At 32.7% G+C, this 17,377-nt stretch overlaps 1 protein-coding gene across 2 annotated transcripts in view; it reads left to right on the top strand.

The window, feature by feature from the left end:
• The window catches only part of LOC110019921 (cation-chloride cotransporter 1), a gene marked incomplete in the record, with an annotated part of 70,179 nt that overhangs the window by 9,628 nt on the left and 43,174 nt on the right, over window positions 1-17,377 (top strand). For both annotated transcript variants that reach the window (XM_020717794.1, XM_020717793.1), the window contains 3 exon segments: window positions 8,626-8,717; window positions 13,122-13,236; window positions 14,420-14,520. In XM_020717794.1, the coding sequence (XP_020573453.1) occupies window positions 8,626-8,717; window positions 13,122-13,236; window positions 14,420-14,520 (308 nt within the window).

Below are 17,377 nucleotides of genomic sequence, written 5' to 3'. Positions count from 1 at the left end.
GACGGAGGAGAGGGAGGAGGGGGAGGTTGTTATTGGTTGGGCAGCAGGGGCTGCGGCTGCCTGCAGGGGAGTTGCAGGTGGATTGGCGCTGGTTTAGGAGGCAGCTGGGTAGCGTCTGCCTGCAGGGAAGCTACAGGGGCTTGGCGGAAAGTTGAGGGAACAACAAGTTCTCTGGCTGTTGCGAGCTTGCAGGGAGGTGGTCGACTGTGCTGGAGAGTGCGTGGAATGATGATGGGCAGCGGGACTGCGTGTCAGAATCAGAATGAAGATGAACACCACCTCGGACGGGGTTACAGCGGGAGCACCTTCCTCGTCGTTGAATACAACCCTTGAGAGCGAAAATATTCAGACGAAACTGACTTCAAATTTCAGAACAAAGATCCCTAACTCTATACACATCAACTCCTATTTATAAAAGACTTGACCCGATTTAGGAAACATTTAAATTAAGAAAGGAGAATACAAATAAAATCAAGATTTCAGATTTTTAGGGAAGGTTCAAATTAAAGAAAGAGAATAAAATCATGATTTAGCCTTTTTCGGAAAGGATTTAAATTAGGAAAGGGCCTCAGAGGGAAAATAGAAAGAGGAAGAAAGGAAAGAAAAAGAAAGGGAGAAAAAGGAAAGAGAAGGAAAGAGGAGAAAGGAGGGGGCGGTGGGGCTCCCCTCCAAGTGGACCGGCTGATCTAGCTGAGCTGGACCTGTGCCTAGCCGGTCCCCCATGAGTCCTGCGTCAGCACTACTATTGATATCATAGACATTTAACTTTAAAGTGTTACATTGAACACAAAAAGCAACGCCTCATTGATTTTGTCTTTTATGTACTCTTCGCATTTTCCCAATTATCCTTTAACACAAGTAGTTTCAAATGCAACATAAAAATATGGAATCTGGAATTTATAAAATGTGCAGACATTAGGAAAAAAATTTTGATAACCTTTTCTGTCAACCATCCAGTGATTTAATTTGACCAGTTCAGTTTTCTTCTATGATTTAAACCCATTCAAATGAAGCTGGAGCTCTATTCTTTGAGGCATGCATATCATAGTCATCATCATCATCAGAGAAAATATATTTATATTTTGATTTGTTAGAAGCAGAATAAAAGGGGAAAAAAAAAGTTAGCTGTTCCAACTTTTTTAACAAGTAGCATGATTATTAAAGGAAGATTTACATACATATCATTCAATTCTTTTGTATTTACATATCTTACACCTGAAATTCAATTTTTACATTTATGCCACCTTATCAATGAATGAGAAGACATATTTTACATTTTAAAAGCTAAAATAGTGGTATTTTTGATGTGATATGAATGATTTGGGTGGTATTAATGTATAAAGTTTAGGTGTTGGATATGTAAATAAAAAGGATATGGGTGATGTGTATGTAAATGACCCATTATTAAATGGGTATAAGAAATGCATATGCAGTCGGTAATGCGGGTTTTGATATGGTTTGGTGTAACGATAGTTTGAAGGGATGTTTTTTATTTACGACTTGGATGGACACTATTGGTTTTATTGCAAAGAGGATCAAGCTCTAAGGCTTTCACCTATTTTTAGAGAATAAGTAATTAGTGCTTTCCTATTCTTCTGGAGGAGACCCCTTGATTTTTGATTACTTCTCCAATTCACAATGAGGGCGGCAGTTGATTGCAAGGGACAAACTAGAAGAAGAAACAGAGAAGTTCAGTGTGAGGGAGACTGTAACTGCGAGCAAAAACGCGAGAGAATGTGCAAACTTGGTAGCGCCAACCAAGCTATTCACAAACAGTGAATGAACGAGCGAGAGAGAGAGAGAGACAAGAAACTATGGTTGTAGTTTGAGGGACAAACCAGAAGAAGAAACAGAGAAGAAGTTCAGTGTGAGGGAGACTGTAATTGCGAGCAAAAACGCGAGAGAATGTGCAAACTCGGTAGCTCCAACCAAGCTATTCACAAACAATGAATAAACGAGCGAGAGAGAGAGAGACAAGAAACTATGGTTGTAGTTTGGTTGAAGCAACAAAGTGGCGGAATAGGCTCGAACTTAGTCGAATAAAGTGTAGTTGAGGAGCTAGGGTGACGACTTGAGAAGGAAAGCAAGGTAGGTGGAGAGTGGATTGGCAGAGGCATGCGATGAGGTGGTGCGTGCAACTTGCAAACAAGAGCGTGGGCTAAGGCGAAATGAACAAAGGCAGCGTGAGACAAGGATGAGCTAGAGGAAGGTAGTAAGCTCGATCGTGTGCATAGGAAGAAGTGGAAGTGATTCGAGAGCTTGAGTTCATGCCATTATTAGAGACAAGATCAAGCTAGTGCTGAGGTGAGTTTTAGGTTATATATATATATATAATATTTTTCTTAGTTTTTGTTAAATTTGAAGTAAAGTCAACTTGAATTCTAATTTAAGAAATATTAGAGTTTAAATGAAAGAAATAAATAAATAATTTGGTCAATGTAGATAAATATATGATTTTTTTTTTTTAAATATGAAAGAGATATACATATTATTTAGTTCATTTTTATCTTGAATGATGTAAGTGGAGAAATAATCAAAAATTCAAACTAGCATTAAACAATTAATATGAAAAAAATATTATAATTATTGATTGAAGTTAAAATAAATAAATAAATAAGTAATAATAAGTTAAGTTTTTATGATACCTAATGCTACCTATAAATATGAAATTAATAATTTTATGTAGCTATAGAAATTAATTTAATAAGATTTAGATGAAGTAAAAACATTAAGAAATATTGTGGGAAAACATTGATAAGTAGATTAAATGAACTAAAATAATTACTACTTTAATATGAAAGTAATAATAGAAATAAGTTAATTAGAATTTATAATAAGTTAAGAAATAAAACGCTGACAATTTAATGCCTAAATTATTTAAAACTAATGATTTACTAAATAAATAAATAATTTTTTTTTCTAATGTTAAGTAATGTAATAAAAATTCATTAATATGAATATATATGTTTATAGTAGGCATCGTAACTAGCGGAGATGATGACTAAAGAATAGAAATCAAGAAACAAGTCATACGATGTCAAGTTGGGTTCTCTTACTTCTATGTTATAGTTTCATTTTTATCATCTTCTGAACCGGTTGCATAAATAGTTATTGATACTTGATTAATAAAATTATAAAACTTTATTTTGATTCATTTGTATTTCAATATTTTCGTTCATTTTGATATGAATGCTTCAAGTCTTTCAATATCATAAATTTTTATGCATTTTTTGTAAAATATTTTATACTGAATGATATGAAAATATAAATGATATGCATTTTATAGTGATTGAATGTGCATATTGAATATGATGGATTTCATCATCTTATAGTATTAGTTGGGAACGTTAAGGTATATGTGTACGTCAACTTAGATAGTGCTCCTGTGACATTTGTATATAAAATGATATCAATGTTTAAATGATACAATACAACACAATAAATATTTTGAACTATCTTGAACGATCCATTCGAAAAAAATAAACTGTCAAATACCTTTATACTTGTTTATTATCACCAGCATACATACTACATTATTTTCATTATGTTGTTGCAATTTAGAAGTTTGAATATTCACCGAGTAATTGGTAACTCACAAGAATTTATACTAACTTTTTCAACTATAACACTTAAGGTAAAAAATGGATGCAATAACTCACAAGAATTTATACTATTTCAACTATAACACTTAAGGTAAAAAATGGATGCAAGAAGAGATAACACAATCAACTTAAAGAAAGGTAATTATCAATTGATTTTATTTTAGCTATTAAAATTATCTTAATTAGTTGTTCTTTCACATTATTTGATTATATACTATTACTGATAGAAAATAAAATTAGAATTTATATTTTATCGTCTGATCATTCGTTCCAGTTTTGGAAATTTCAAGCCTCCGGACTGGATCGTGACAACATACTAATCATGAATCATGGACAACCCTCCCCGTGATCCATTTCTACATGCAATGATGGTTTTTGAAATTTATCAACTACAACAATGGGTCTGTTTGGAGTGGGACATTCCATCGGAGATGTTATCTGAGCTACGAGATTAATTGTGACGGAATCCCTTACTCTACTATGATCATCATCCCAAATCATGGATATCCTGAAAACAAAACTAAAAAAATCTTTTTTTCTAACAAGACACATGGGTATTTTTTGGCAATCCTCTATTACCTCTAAGGCTCCTTAATTGCTAAATTATCCTTCCTAATGAAATAGGGTTAAACGAGACTTATATGTATCTTTTTGAATTTATAAAAAGAACCACTTGTCTAACCTTGTCTGAGAATGACATTTGTTCTCTTTCTTAATGATTGGCCATGGTCTGTGTAAACTCTCAATTATTTTTGTTCATGTGGCTGGCTTAGGATTAGGTTTTGATGTCTGCTGATTTTTTCTTTTTCTTTTCGGTATTGAAGGGTTTGTTTCTTATGTTTTTAATGGGTGGTAGTGTGACAACTGTATTATATGTTCAATGATTATTTATTGGTTTCTATTCAATATTACATGTTTTTCTATTGTGAGTTTTTGAGTTCTATTCTTATGAGTATGTTTGCACAGAATTCTGTGTTCTCTTGTAGAAGGATTTGAGCACTGCACACCCTTGTAATGCTGTTTGCATTATCATGCAGTAGGATTTTAGCATTTTACACTGTTGTAGCAAGGTCAGCACAACATAATAGTTTAGTTGCTCTGAAGGATTCAAAATTGCTATTATGACAATGACGATTTTGCATGATTTTATGATAGCTTTGTTTCTTTGGCCACTGATACAAATTTGAAAGTAGAAATAATCAATTATAGGTTGCCAACTAACGAACTGAATGCTTATAGATAGATTATCTATGGTCTATAAATATAGTTTTTGATTCAGTAAGATTTTAGATTCCACTTTTCATGTTATGTATGCATATTGGGTGTATGATTCTTCTGCGTGGATGAGAATGGCTACCCAATTCCGGGAAGTCATCTATTTGAATTGCCTCGAGTCCCATGTCTTCTTAAGTAATTTTTCCCTTTATTTAATTTTTTGTATATATGATTATTTGCTTGTTGCTATTCTTGATTTTGTTCAAATTTGGCATAACTAAAATTTTAGTATGGTGCTAAAAATTAAATTGATTGGCGTTGTTGCAACAACAACAACAATAACAACAAAGCCTTAATCCCACTACGTGAGGCCGGCTACATGAATTCTTTTTCTCCATTACGTCCTATTTAGTGTCATATTTTCATTTAGTTTTAATAAATTAAGATCATTTTTTATACAATAAGCCCAAGTCTTCCTAGGTCTACTTCTGCCTTTCTTAACATAAGTCGAATCTAAAACATCTACTCTCCTAATCGGATCACCAGATGGTCGGCGTTTAATGCGACCAAATCATCTAAGACGACTCTCTAATTTTGTCCGTCACTAGAGCTACACCCTATCACAGATATATTCATTTCACATTTTGTCTCTAAGTGTAAAGCCACTCATCCACCTAATCATTCTCATCTCGGCAACACTTAACTTAGTATTATGCTTCTCTTTTAAATGCCAAGATTCAGCGCCATAGAGCATTGTAGGTCTCACTACAATTTTATAAAATTTTACTTTCAGCCTAAGCGGTACTTTTCACTACAGTTTTATAAAATTTTACTTTCAGCCTAAGCGGTACTTTTCTATCACACAAAAGGCCCGAAACATTCCTCCACTTCAACCAACCAACTTGATTTCTACTATTAACATCCCCATCTATATCACCATCGCTTTGAAAAACAAACCCGAGAAAACTAATCATTCACACCTTTTAATAATTTGATCACCCAAATTTACACTTCTGTCACTAGAGCTAGTACTACTAAAATTACATGATTGGTATTTTTGCGTGGTTAAAAATTTTGATTTATTTCCTTGAATTTATTAGACTATTCTGTAATTATTTTGATTCAAATTCTTGTATTTTCTAGTTTGGTTTTACTTTACCTGCTATTCTAAATTTCTTTGCAATTTATATTTTTTGTATCATTTAATTGCACTAGGAATCCTTGGGATTTTTGTGTCCTTCATTAAATTTTTATTAACACTTTAGGTTTTTATTAATTTATAAACTTTGAAGCTGGGCTTGATATTGGAGAAACTTGATGGATGACAAAAGGGTGAAATCATTGCAAAATGAGTTGGCTAATTTATTAACTAAGCAAAATTAAAAGTGTGATTACATTAATATAGTTAAAGCATGATTAAAGAAAATTGAAAAGCAATCAATTTTAAGCATATAATGTAACAACCCGAGCTCTTACCTATCGAGCTATTGTGTGTTTTGGCCTAATGGCTTGATAATTTTTTTCCAATGGTGTAACTTTCTAGAAGGTCACCATCTTGTGAATGCACACGCACGAGCATGCTTAAATTTAGAGTTTCTAGTGAAATTCTAACCGTTATGACAAAATGAGTTTTAATGTTGAAGAATTAAGCTTCATTCTATTTAACTGGTTTGACAATCTTTGGTGTTCAAGTAATTGACATCCTCGTTTGTGTTCTTAACCCAGAATCTTCCACCGGGTGGATAGGATTTTAAATGTGGCCCTATAGAGTTAAGAGGTGGCTTCCGTAGCATTGGAATTTGTTATGCATGACATTTAGTTCCAACATCATTTGCACTCGCTTGAACTATCACCTATCGAGATATTGTATGCTTTGGTTTAATGGCCTCTATTGTTAATGTTGGAATGCAACTATCAATAGAGGCCATTCATGACATTTAGAATCCTCATTTTATTTAACTATAGATGCATAATACTAAGTTAAGTTAGTTGAATGTTGGCCTTTAAAAGAGATACAATATCTCGATAGGTGATAGTTGAACTATCACCAACATTCGCTTAAACTATACTAATTTTGTCCATCACTAGAGGAATTTGTTATGCATGGCAACACTTAACTAAATATTTTGGGAGTGCCTCATTTTATTTAAATAATAAAGTTCAGTTAGTTGCACCAACTGCATTGAAGGATAGTAACGCAGCACTTAAATGAGAACACTGAAGGAAAATCTCCTACATCTAAATCCACGCATCTATAACTAGGTCTAGGATTTCCGCCTACATCTTGGCCTAGGATTTCTACCAAATGTTGTTTTATATGTCATTATACTAGTCCTTACGCTAGTGAAAGTCTTAATAGAAACTTACATATAAATGTGGAGGAATTTAATGAAATCAATTATCCAAATGTTTTCTATGAATTTGATGAGATGTTTACTATTTGAGGACTCTTTAGACAATTCTTTGAATAGTACACAGAGCCTCATTGTTAGTACACAGAGCCTCATTGTTATTATACCTAAGGTTAAATTTGGTTGAAAGCTAATGATTTCACTATCTTATTTTAATTTTTACCTAAGGTTAAATTCGGTTGAAAGCTAATGATTTCACTATCTTATTTTAATCTTGAGGAAGAACTTTAAAATTATTTGCTGATAATGGGTGTTGCATGATGTTGTCTCTAAATTTGCTTTATGTAGCATCAATTTGAAATTTAAATGACTTCCCCAACCGTAAACTTAGTCTTCGTTTGGTTAGGATTTTCCTTTAAAAATCCTGTCAAAAACTGTTTTTACAAAAGCTGTTTTTTAAAGTTTGATAGAAGTTACAGCTCGAATTAGCAAATAAATGGAATTTTTAAAGGCATTTCTGAAATAGCAAAATAACCAAACAACTCGTCAAATGAAGAAATGACCTTTACTGAAAAAGGAAGCAACATAAATGTTTCCTCAAATGAGCCCTTAGCTTGGGTTGATAACGTTGCTATTTATGTGTCACAGAGTTTAGTTCTATACAATTAAGCAATCGTTATTGATAAAACTTGGAGTGATGTTTTCCTTATGCATGTTGCTTAAGTTGTTTTGGGTGAAGTGTGCTATATTGTTTAAATTTACTTTTTTTTAAAGATCTGATAATTATGCTTTTAAAGCTAATGGGATAGTGGTTGCTTAAACATAAGAATAAATCTAAATCTGTTGAAGAATCTAGTTCTCCAATTGAAGAAAAACAGCCCTTTCATATTCTGAAAATAAAAGCATGTAAGGAAAAGGGTATGCATGAGGTGTGATTTATGACTTATTAACTAGTGAGTTAAATGTTGTGCCTAAGATTATGGCATTTGTCATGATGAGTTTCTTATTGATTTACCACCAAATATGGTTACACAAGTTGTCATTGATTAAATTCTTTGGTTTTCTTTTTCTTATTTGCCTTGCTATAGGAAGAAATCCAATTGAACATGCAGGGCTGAAGAAACAAGTTGCTGATTTGCTTAAGATGGCATATATTAGAGAGTGCATTTGTTATCGTGCTGTCCCAACTTTGCTTACAGCTAAAAGAAGAGAGTTCTTGTATATATGTGGATTGCACTGTCATTAATAAAGTATCATTAAATATAGGTTTTATATATTTTAATGATATTTTGATTTAAAGATATACACTCGCATGATAAATTTCTCTTCTCATCTATTTATCTAGCATTTTTTATTCCTTGTTATTATTTATTTTTTAGGCAATTTGTTCATTGATTTTAAGTGATTATTGCAAGACACATGATGATAGTTTTGACAGAATGTTCCTATATCTACAGGAAACTACTCCTAAACTGGGGACTCTGTTGGGTGTTTTTGTCCCTTGTTTGCAAAGCATCCTGGGCATCATCTACTACATTCGTTTTTCCTGGTAATTTCTCTTCCATCTTGCAGTCATTGTTACTTTGTGAAAATGTTTAAAACGTCTAGTTTTTCTCTCTTGGATACTTGGGCAAAATTTATCAGCCTGTAAATTTTTAAGCTATATATCTACTACTAGACCATATGTTCATGGTGGCAACAGCTAATAAATACTGCCTTTAATGTATATAAGAACATAAAGAAGGTTTGGCGTTTTTTATTTTTTTCTGCGAAGGCAAAATGCCATGATTCACTATTCTTTTGTTACTCGTTTATAGGCATTGCTAGTGCTTTGTTTTGAATAGTTAACTGATGTAAATATACTGCTAGTTCCTTGCAAGCCGCTTCCAAGGACTATAGTGGGCTGATGGTGATTGAAGGTTTTTAAAAAATTCTCACCGATGTGGCAGCAGGGACGTATGCTAAGATAATGCTATTCTATAGCAAAAAAGATTCATGAGCAGGGAATTCACTTGACTTTTGTACTCCAAAGTATTATACTTATTCTACTTCATTTAGTGCTGTGTAGGACATTTGTGTAACCATTTTCAACCTTGCTTGTCATATATTATTGCACTCCTTTGATAATCTCATATTTTTGTTAGAGCTCTCAAATTCAAAGTCATTAAAAAATTCTTATGCATAGCTAAATGCTTTTAAATCTTTAATCTTTTAAGATAAAATAAAAATATTATACCTAGCAATCTTTGAAGATTGGAAACTTGTATTATTAATAGTTCAACTTAAAGGTTGCTTCTAGAGTAGAGGTGTAACTGAATTAAGCTGGGTCGAGCTTAACTCATTAATGAGCTTGCTAGTCAAGTTTATCGAGCCACGAGCTTGAGCTCGGCTCGGTTCGTTGGCTTGCGAGCCAACTGAACTTGTCGAATCTAACCACATTGATGCCTTGTCCAATGACTTCCACGACACTTCTCCTTCTGCCCCATTATCGATCACTTAGATGGCCTCTCGGTGAGCTTCATGGCAATTTCATTCGAGTTTCAATATTTCTATTAGTATTGCGAGCAGAGTTTCGTTCAACTCCATTTATACAATTGGAGTCACCCCCTTGCTGAAATGTCCCCATCTTTGATAAAACCATGAAGTCTTCTTTTATTATTTCTTTTTATAATGATTTTTCTTTGAACTATTTGTTGGGTTTGAATCAATTTTTTTTGGAGGCATTCACCATGACGTGGTGAAACATATCTTAGCACTTTGTAATAATACCTTTTAGTATGCAAGATTATCTTGTTAGTTGTGTTTTATTTTGGATTCATATCATTGAGGCCTTTGATGCATTAAGAGATGAGTATGAAATATTATTTAATTTTGTGGAATAAATTAAGCATAATGTAAACAAATTAAATTATAATGTTTATGAGTAGAAATAAATTTTTTGCCAAAAGGAATTGTAAAATTTTAGATGAATCAATTTAGAAATTTTGGCAAATGAATTTCGTGTAGTCTTCCTTGCCCAATGAGCACTTGTGGCCTCCTTTTCAAAGGAGACTTTCACCTCCTCCTGACACCCTAAGATGAAAATAGAAGTGCTTGATGATGTGCCTTTTAGGGCATGCTGTTATGGATATCATAGTGCCTCTCCTAGATTTCATGCGGTTAGAAATGTCTTTTGAATAGGTTCTTTGCCCATCATAATTAACGCGAACAAATTAGGAATCCTAAAGGTCTTATGTATCTTAATTAATGGGATGTTAGAGAGAAAATAAGGATAAATATCTAAAAGTTCTGGAGATATTGCTTAGGATTATTATTCTAATGACGATCATGATTAGCCAAACAAATTGCGTAATGAAACATCATTGACTTTGTTTTAATGGATTTCATGGTGAAGATGATTCAAATAGAGTTAAAGTAAATGTTGATACTTGCACTGTTGATGGTATAAATTGTCAAAATGTTTTTTTTTTCTTGATTTGATAGTGTATTCCATGAGTACTAAGAATGTGCTATATGTACAAATATTAAATTGGTTTGTCTTGTTAAAAGCTTTTGACCAGGATTTTGGTGCGGAATATATTAATTTGCAAAGCATTCTATTAGAACTTCTAGAATTTTAGCTGTTAAGAAAGCTAAATTGAACAAATACTTATCTATTTTTTTTTATTGTGTAATAATTTAATAGTTAGTGAATTTGAGGCAAGCAAAATTGATTTGTTAGAAAATACTTCAATTATTTGAAGGATTGAATTTCTTGTGTGATTTGGAAGAGGAAACATGGGTATTAACATAGAAATTTTTTAATTATCTTTGCCTTGAAATTAAGATTTTAGTATGACTTTTTGAATCAGGATTTCAGATAGAGCTTATTATAAAGACATGTATTTCATCAATATTTCTATAATGTCTTAACCTCATTAAGCAGGTAAAAAATTGAAGAATGATCAAATGACATGGAGAAAGCTTTTTTAAATGCTAGCTTTACTAGTGAGTTTCACCTATAAAATCATCTAATACATGGAAGAGGTCATCAATAATCTATATTATTAATTCCAAGCAGCTTGAATCTTTCTCGAATTTGAAGTCACAGTTCTCCTTTTATGCAACTGGAGCCATACGTTATGAAATTTTTATGCATACAACGGATGAAAAAGTGATCTTAAATATTTTTGATGCATCTCAATAGTTTAATGGCGTCAAAGAAAATGAGAGTTCCATTCTTGCATTTGAAGACCACAATGTCAAATTTTAAATGGGTGAAGAATGCTAATTATCAGTTAAGATGGAGAAATGTTCATCCAGGATAGTGCCAAGGTCCCCTTTATGTCCTTACTATTGATTTGGTGCATCCTCTCATAAGGCACTTCCAATAATTCGGCTGCCCAACTCGTCATTATTTCTTCATCTTGATAGATTATACCTGCCACAAGCCTGCTACTACCTTTCTCATTAACCTTGTTCTCATCTTCTTAGATGCAAAGAATTTTTATATCACAAAAAATTTCTTCACTTTGGTTGAAAAATTTTTATTGGGTCTCTCAAGTGTCGAGAGTGTTCAGCCTTTCATGTCCGATGCTAGTTTGTTATGTGTTTTTTCTTTGGGTCTTCTTGATAGAGAACATGTGCTTTTCAGATTATTGTTGGATGTAGAGTGTTTTAGGCTTTTCTCTAGGCATTTAACTTTTGTGAATGGCCTATAGGTACATATATTACAACCTTTCTTTCATACCTTTGAGGACTTGTAGTAGCTTGGTTGGCTACTTTCCCTCATCTTTGCGTCCATTATATCAAAAAATCAACATTATATTGTTTGGGTACAATCTTTGGCAAAACATTGAACGTGAATCATGCTACCACTATACTCTCTTGACCATTTGTGGCCCATGTTTTGGTTGAGATGGACATATTTGACTCTTTGGTCTGGAAGGTATGGATTTTCTTTCCTCTAGCTATTGTCAAAAAATGAAATATGAACTTTTGCTCTCAGACTATGTAAATTTTTTGTTTATATGATATTATCGATTGCTTTTAGGGCCTACCAGGAATCTATGAAATTGTTCTTGAAAATTCCATCTGTTGAGGTTAGCTCTTTTGATCACTATACGGACTCAAAAATAATTGTATGGTAAATACTCATGATCAATTATGGTCTTCTCGTTTCCTTGGTGCTCCTCCCTCTTCCATAGTACCTTGGGGTCTTCTCATAATTTGAATTTTACTTGATATTTATCTCTTGAGTTAATACCTTTTTTTGCTATTGATAATTTGTTGGTTGGTAATTCCCACTTTGTTGCTGTAATTATGATAGTAGGGTCTTTTGATATATCTTGAATCATGCTTGGTTCAGACATTTGCCAACCTATTGAGGTTCTTGTTACTAATTTTACTATTTCCTCTCCAGTTGATACTGCAACCATACTGATCATTGTTACATGAGATTATTTTGGAGTGGAGAGTTTTGCTGACTTTAGCTTAGTTCAAACTTGAAGATTTTGTTAGAATTTTTTTTATTTTGTTGATAAAAAATTTCAACAGGTATTCTCTTGTGGAGGCACTGATCTGAAGGTCTTCCTCCACTCTTTTAGATATTTAAATAACTCCCTTGATGATTTTGGCATTCTGAACGCGGATGATTCATGAGTTGTCATGATCCACTTCTCCAGGATATCATTGCTATTTTTTCCTTAAATTAGATTGTTTGATGTTTTATTTATTTATTTATTTATTTATTATTTTTATTTTGCTTTAAAGCCTTATGTAACTTCTTTTTTATGTAATTTTTCATTGGCAAGTTCTAAAATTTTGACTTTGTACATGGAACTATCTCCATCTTTACTTTTTTCCTTTTGTCAAGTCTCTGGCCATTTTTAAATTATTTGTAAGTGTTGATCAACTTTAATGTTTTACTTATTAATGTAAAAAATTGCTTTAACGACGTAATTCTTATCTTTAGGATTGTGGGTATGGGTGGCATCGGCGAATCACTTATGCTGGTTTCTTTCTGTGGTGCTTGCACGTTTTTTACATCTATCTCATTAAGTGCAATTGCTACAAATGGGGCAATGAAGGTATTTTGATTTTTAAATTTTTTTTTAATGAATTAAACATTGCCATAATCATTATTTGGTTTATGGAAACTATGCGAACTCAGTTTTGTAAAATTTTTGTCTCTATTTATTCTTGTTGGCGTTGGGTGTGTTGTTAACACAAGCGAATGATTTCACAGCTTCTTTTCTAATTTCCTGTGGCCCACCCCGTTTACTTCTGATGGATTTCACTATAATTATTTCTCCCTAGCTTAAATTGATACATCGTTTGCTCTCTTTTATGCATCTTCAATCGTCAAGTCTATTTTTGAATATTCTCTCTTCATGCTTTACACACGCATGTTTCATTGCTCTTTCATTCCATGTATAATCTGAGGTCAGATGGATGCATGTTGCAGCTACTTTGCTATATAAACTATTCTGGAAGAATTTCTCAAGCTGAGTTTGCTTTGTTTAAATCGTGACCACGATGCATGTTAATGATGAGAGGAATGACGAAGAATGAATTGCTCAATGTTATTTGAGCACATTTTAAAATGGTCATCCAGGATGCAACTTTTATTGGTAGGACATTTTCTTAGTTTTATTTTCTTAATCCAGGATGCAACTTTTATTGGTAGGACATTTTTTTAGTTTTATTTTCGTAATCTTTGAAATTCAAAAATATATTACAAGCATTTTTATGTTGAACAAATTGATATATTGGACATCAAATATTGCGTTAGAATTTTTGTGATTGGAATGTTTAACTATCTGATTTGTATAATTTAAATGCTAGAGCTTTTATGTATGTTTAATGAAACTTTGAACTTTTTCAAGCAATCTTAAAAGTTAGCAGTTTATAGTCTCTGTTACATTGTGTCAAAATCATATCACCCTAAGTTTAGATTATTTGATTCGGATTTCAGCCAAATGGATACTGGCTTTGGACATTTAATTTCGGAACTATTTGTGTTGAAAAATGGCTTTAAATTAATTATTGTTAAAAAAAACTTTTAGATGTTTTATTTTTTTGTTTGTGAAAAAACTTAAAATTATAGAACATGTATAAAGGGATCATCTTTGTAGGTGTACGCATTCATGAATTTTTATTACGGCGATGATGTAATTTTTTATTAACAATTGTGACAGTGCTCTTTTATAATGTTTAAAGCTTTCTATATGCCTCAATTTTTACTGTTCTACTAATGCATATTTTATTTAGGGTGGGGGGCCGTATTATCTTATCGGCCGAGCCCTTGGTCCAGAAGTTGGGGTCAGTATTGGTTTGTGTTTCTTTCTTGGGAATGCTGTTGCTGGAGCACTGTAAGTGTTTTAATAACGTCTTAGATATTGTTTTGTTCATATTTCTATTTTCCGGTTGTTCCTGCACATCCAGAAATTTGGTCAAACTAATTATTTATGCGGTTCATACATTAGTATAGCATTGCCTGCTGTTTTCCCGAGAAGTCATAAAATTAGGGTGAAATGCATCATTAAGGCTCTAAGGACAAGAATTCATGAAATTTAATGCGTAGTTTCTGTATTACTCGTGATCCGGATACCTGTTGTGATATTCAACTGAATGCCCTACTGCTGCATAATATATAATCCAAAGAAGAATTCTCCCATCTTACAGTGTATCTAGCATTTATAAATACTACTTCTATTTGCCATTTGATAATTATATATCTTTCGTGATATTCATTATTGAATTTTGAATAAAAATAAATCAGTGTTTATGCTATATATAAATCATATTAGAATAACAAGTAGTTTAGTATTTTGGATATTGTGCTATATACTGAAAAGTGGGCCTGAAAATCTGTAGGATAAAACAGTTCAGTGAGGGTAATTATAACATTATAAATGAAAAAGAGGATAAAAATTATTTGATCATAGAACTTGCAAGTTTTGTGATTGTGGTGGAGTCTGTGTAGATGATAAAAAGAAAAGAAAATTTAAGGAAAGGGATTCAAACCGTGCTAGTAAATACCATTTTAAGATCATCATTACGGAGAAACTTTATTTTCTATTCAAACAGTTTTTGATGTTACTAAATTAAAATTTTGAAATCATGATTATTTGATATTGATATATATTTGTTTATTTTTTTTAAAAAGTTAGTTATTAATCAAGCTAGATAAAAAAATGGATGTCTTGTATAACCTAGGACAAGATAACTTAAATGCATCAAAAAAGGGAAGGGTTGATGGAGGGAATCAATACTTGTCCAATACGCATAACTTCTTTTGGTATACACCTTTAGATACCTTATAAAACATAACACATAATACGTGCTAAAAAATAACTTAAATTAGTTGGAAAATTTTAATGTGTCACAACCCAATTAGTTTGACTAATTCAAGCCATTGGTACCATAATTGCCGTTTTGTCTAAATTAACTAGCTGTAGGTCACAATGAGATGACACCAATTAACTCATTTTCTGAGGCATTTGGCAGCATAAATCGTTCCCTCAACTTACGCCAAGTGACCCGCCGAGTCTAGAATTGGCTCCAGGGCTTGACACCAAGAGGTGATACCGAAGCATGCTAACCTCAACTCTCACAAATAATATAAAAAAATTAACAATATCCACATCAACATCACACATTAATTTAAATTTCTTTTAATGTTTCCTGCAAAAATTTTAGGCTGATTTTATACAGGTGGGGCTCACTTAAAATGCAATGAAAAGGTTTAAAATAACCCTGCAAGGCTTGCTTTGGTGCAATCCAATAGTTTTTTATACTCGCTAGTTCTCATGGCAATGGTCGCCATACCTAATGCCTATGCATGGCCATCAGCTTGCTCCTTATCCAGTTGTCTCCAACACTATTCCATCCACCCAACATTCTTATTGAGCAATTGCGAGAAATACTCCGTGGATGGTATATGTGTCGGCCGTTATTTTGGAAAATGATGATTTTTGGTGATATGAAAATAGTTTTAATATAAATATGTGATTTTTTATTTTTGAAAGTAATATTTTAATTTTGAAAATAGATGAGACCAAACAAGTCTCACATATTGAATAATTTGGACGGCTGAATGCGCTACCACAAGTAATACATTATTCCGAACGACTGAATGCGCTACCACAAGTAATACATTATTCCGAAGGATGAACATATCATTTGTAGTAGGTTCAACCACCAAAATCAAAGAATTTTGTGACATCTGCTTAGCCTACGAAACCTTTTATATGAGTTCGACAAGTTCCCCTATTTAATATAAGGATTAAATAGAGTTTATTTTACCTGGGTTCCGAGTTCCCTATAGAGGCAAGCCCTTACAGTTAATTACATTTTAAATGACCTGGGTCGTAAACTCTCGATTAAGATCAGTGGTTATGCCTTCAAGATTTCAAAGTTTAGATTTCCAAGATTGGACACGGGAAAATCAAATGGGAGTGACTCAAACATAAACAATTATTTTAAGGAATCTAAAGGAATGAAAAGTAGAGGATATCACGAATCCGAGGAGAACCCCTGTGACCTCCCAACTATTATATTATTTGGCTTTATGTCTTTGAAATAATGTTATTCAATGTTTAATCCTGCAATTTATTTTTAGAATTTAGGACTTACATTCACACGATATCTGATCGTGCAAATAACCTAGAAAGATAAGATGATTTACACCGTACCATACAGTAACCTCGGAATCCTAAAAATATTAGTACTTAAGTGCAAAAACCTAAAGATAATATGCAAGGATTTATGTTGCGCTAAGCAAACTACCTCGAAGTATACCATATAGTAACCTCGGAATCCTAAAAATATTAGTACTTATAATTGCACAGCATGGTTGTGCAAAAACCTAAAGATAATATGCAAGGATTTACGTTGCGCTAAGCAAACTACCTCGAAGTCCTATGAGTTGTTATTTAAACTAAGGCAAATGTTTAGTTGTCGTAGACTTATTGTTCTGTTGTAGATTGTTATCCTCCGTCCGCTATATCCTGGTCGTGTTGCCCACGAAGGCTTGCTCTATGTCTCATGTAGTAGTAGTTTCAAGTTTAGTGTCTTATATGTAAATGTGCAATATTATTATTTGGTGTCTTACTGTGTATATCTCCTAAAGCAGACTATATCCTAAAGGTTTTGTAGTTAACTTAAAGCATGTATAAACAAACTATGTTATATTACAATATCTAATTAAAACTAATGGCCCTAATT

Source organism: Phalaenopsis equestris, unplaced genomic scaffold, assembly GCF_001263595.1.
Source record: "Phalaenopsis equestris unplaced genomic scaffold, ASM126359v1 Scaffold000088, whole genome shotgun sequence".
Lineage (NCBI taxonomy): Eukaryota > Viridiplantae > Streptophyta > Magnoliopsida > Asparagales > Orchidaceae > Phalaenopsis > Phalaenopsis equestris.
This window is presented reverse-complemented; position numbering and strand designations above follow the sequence as displayed.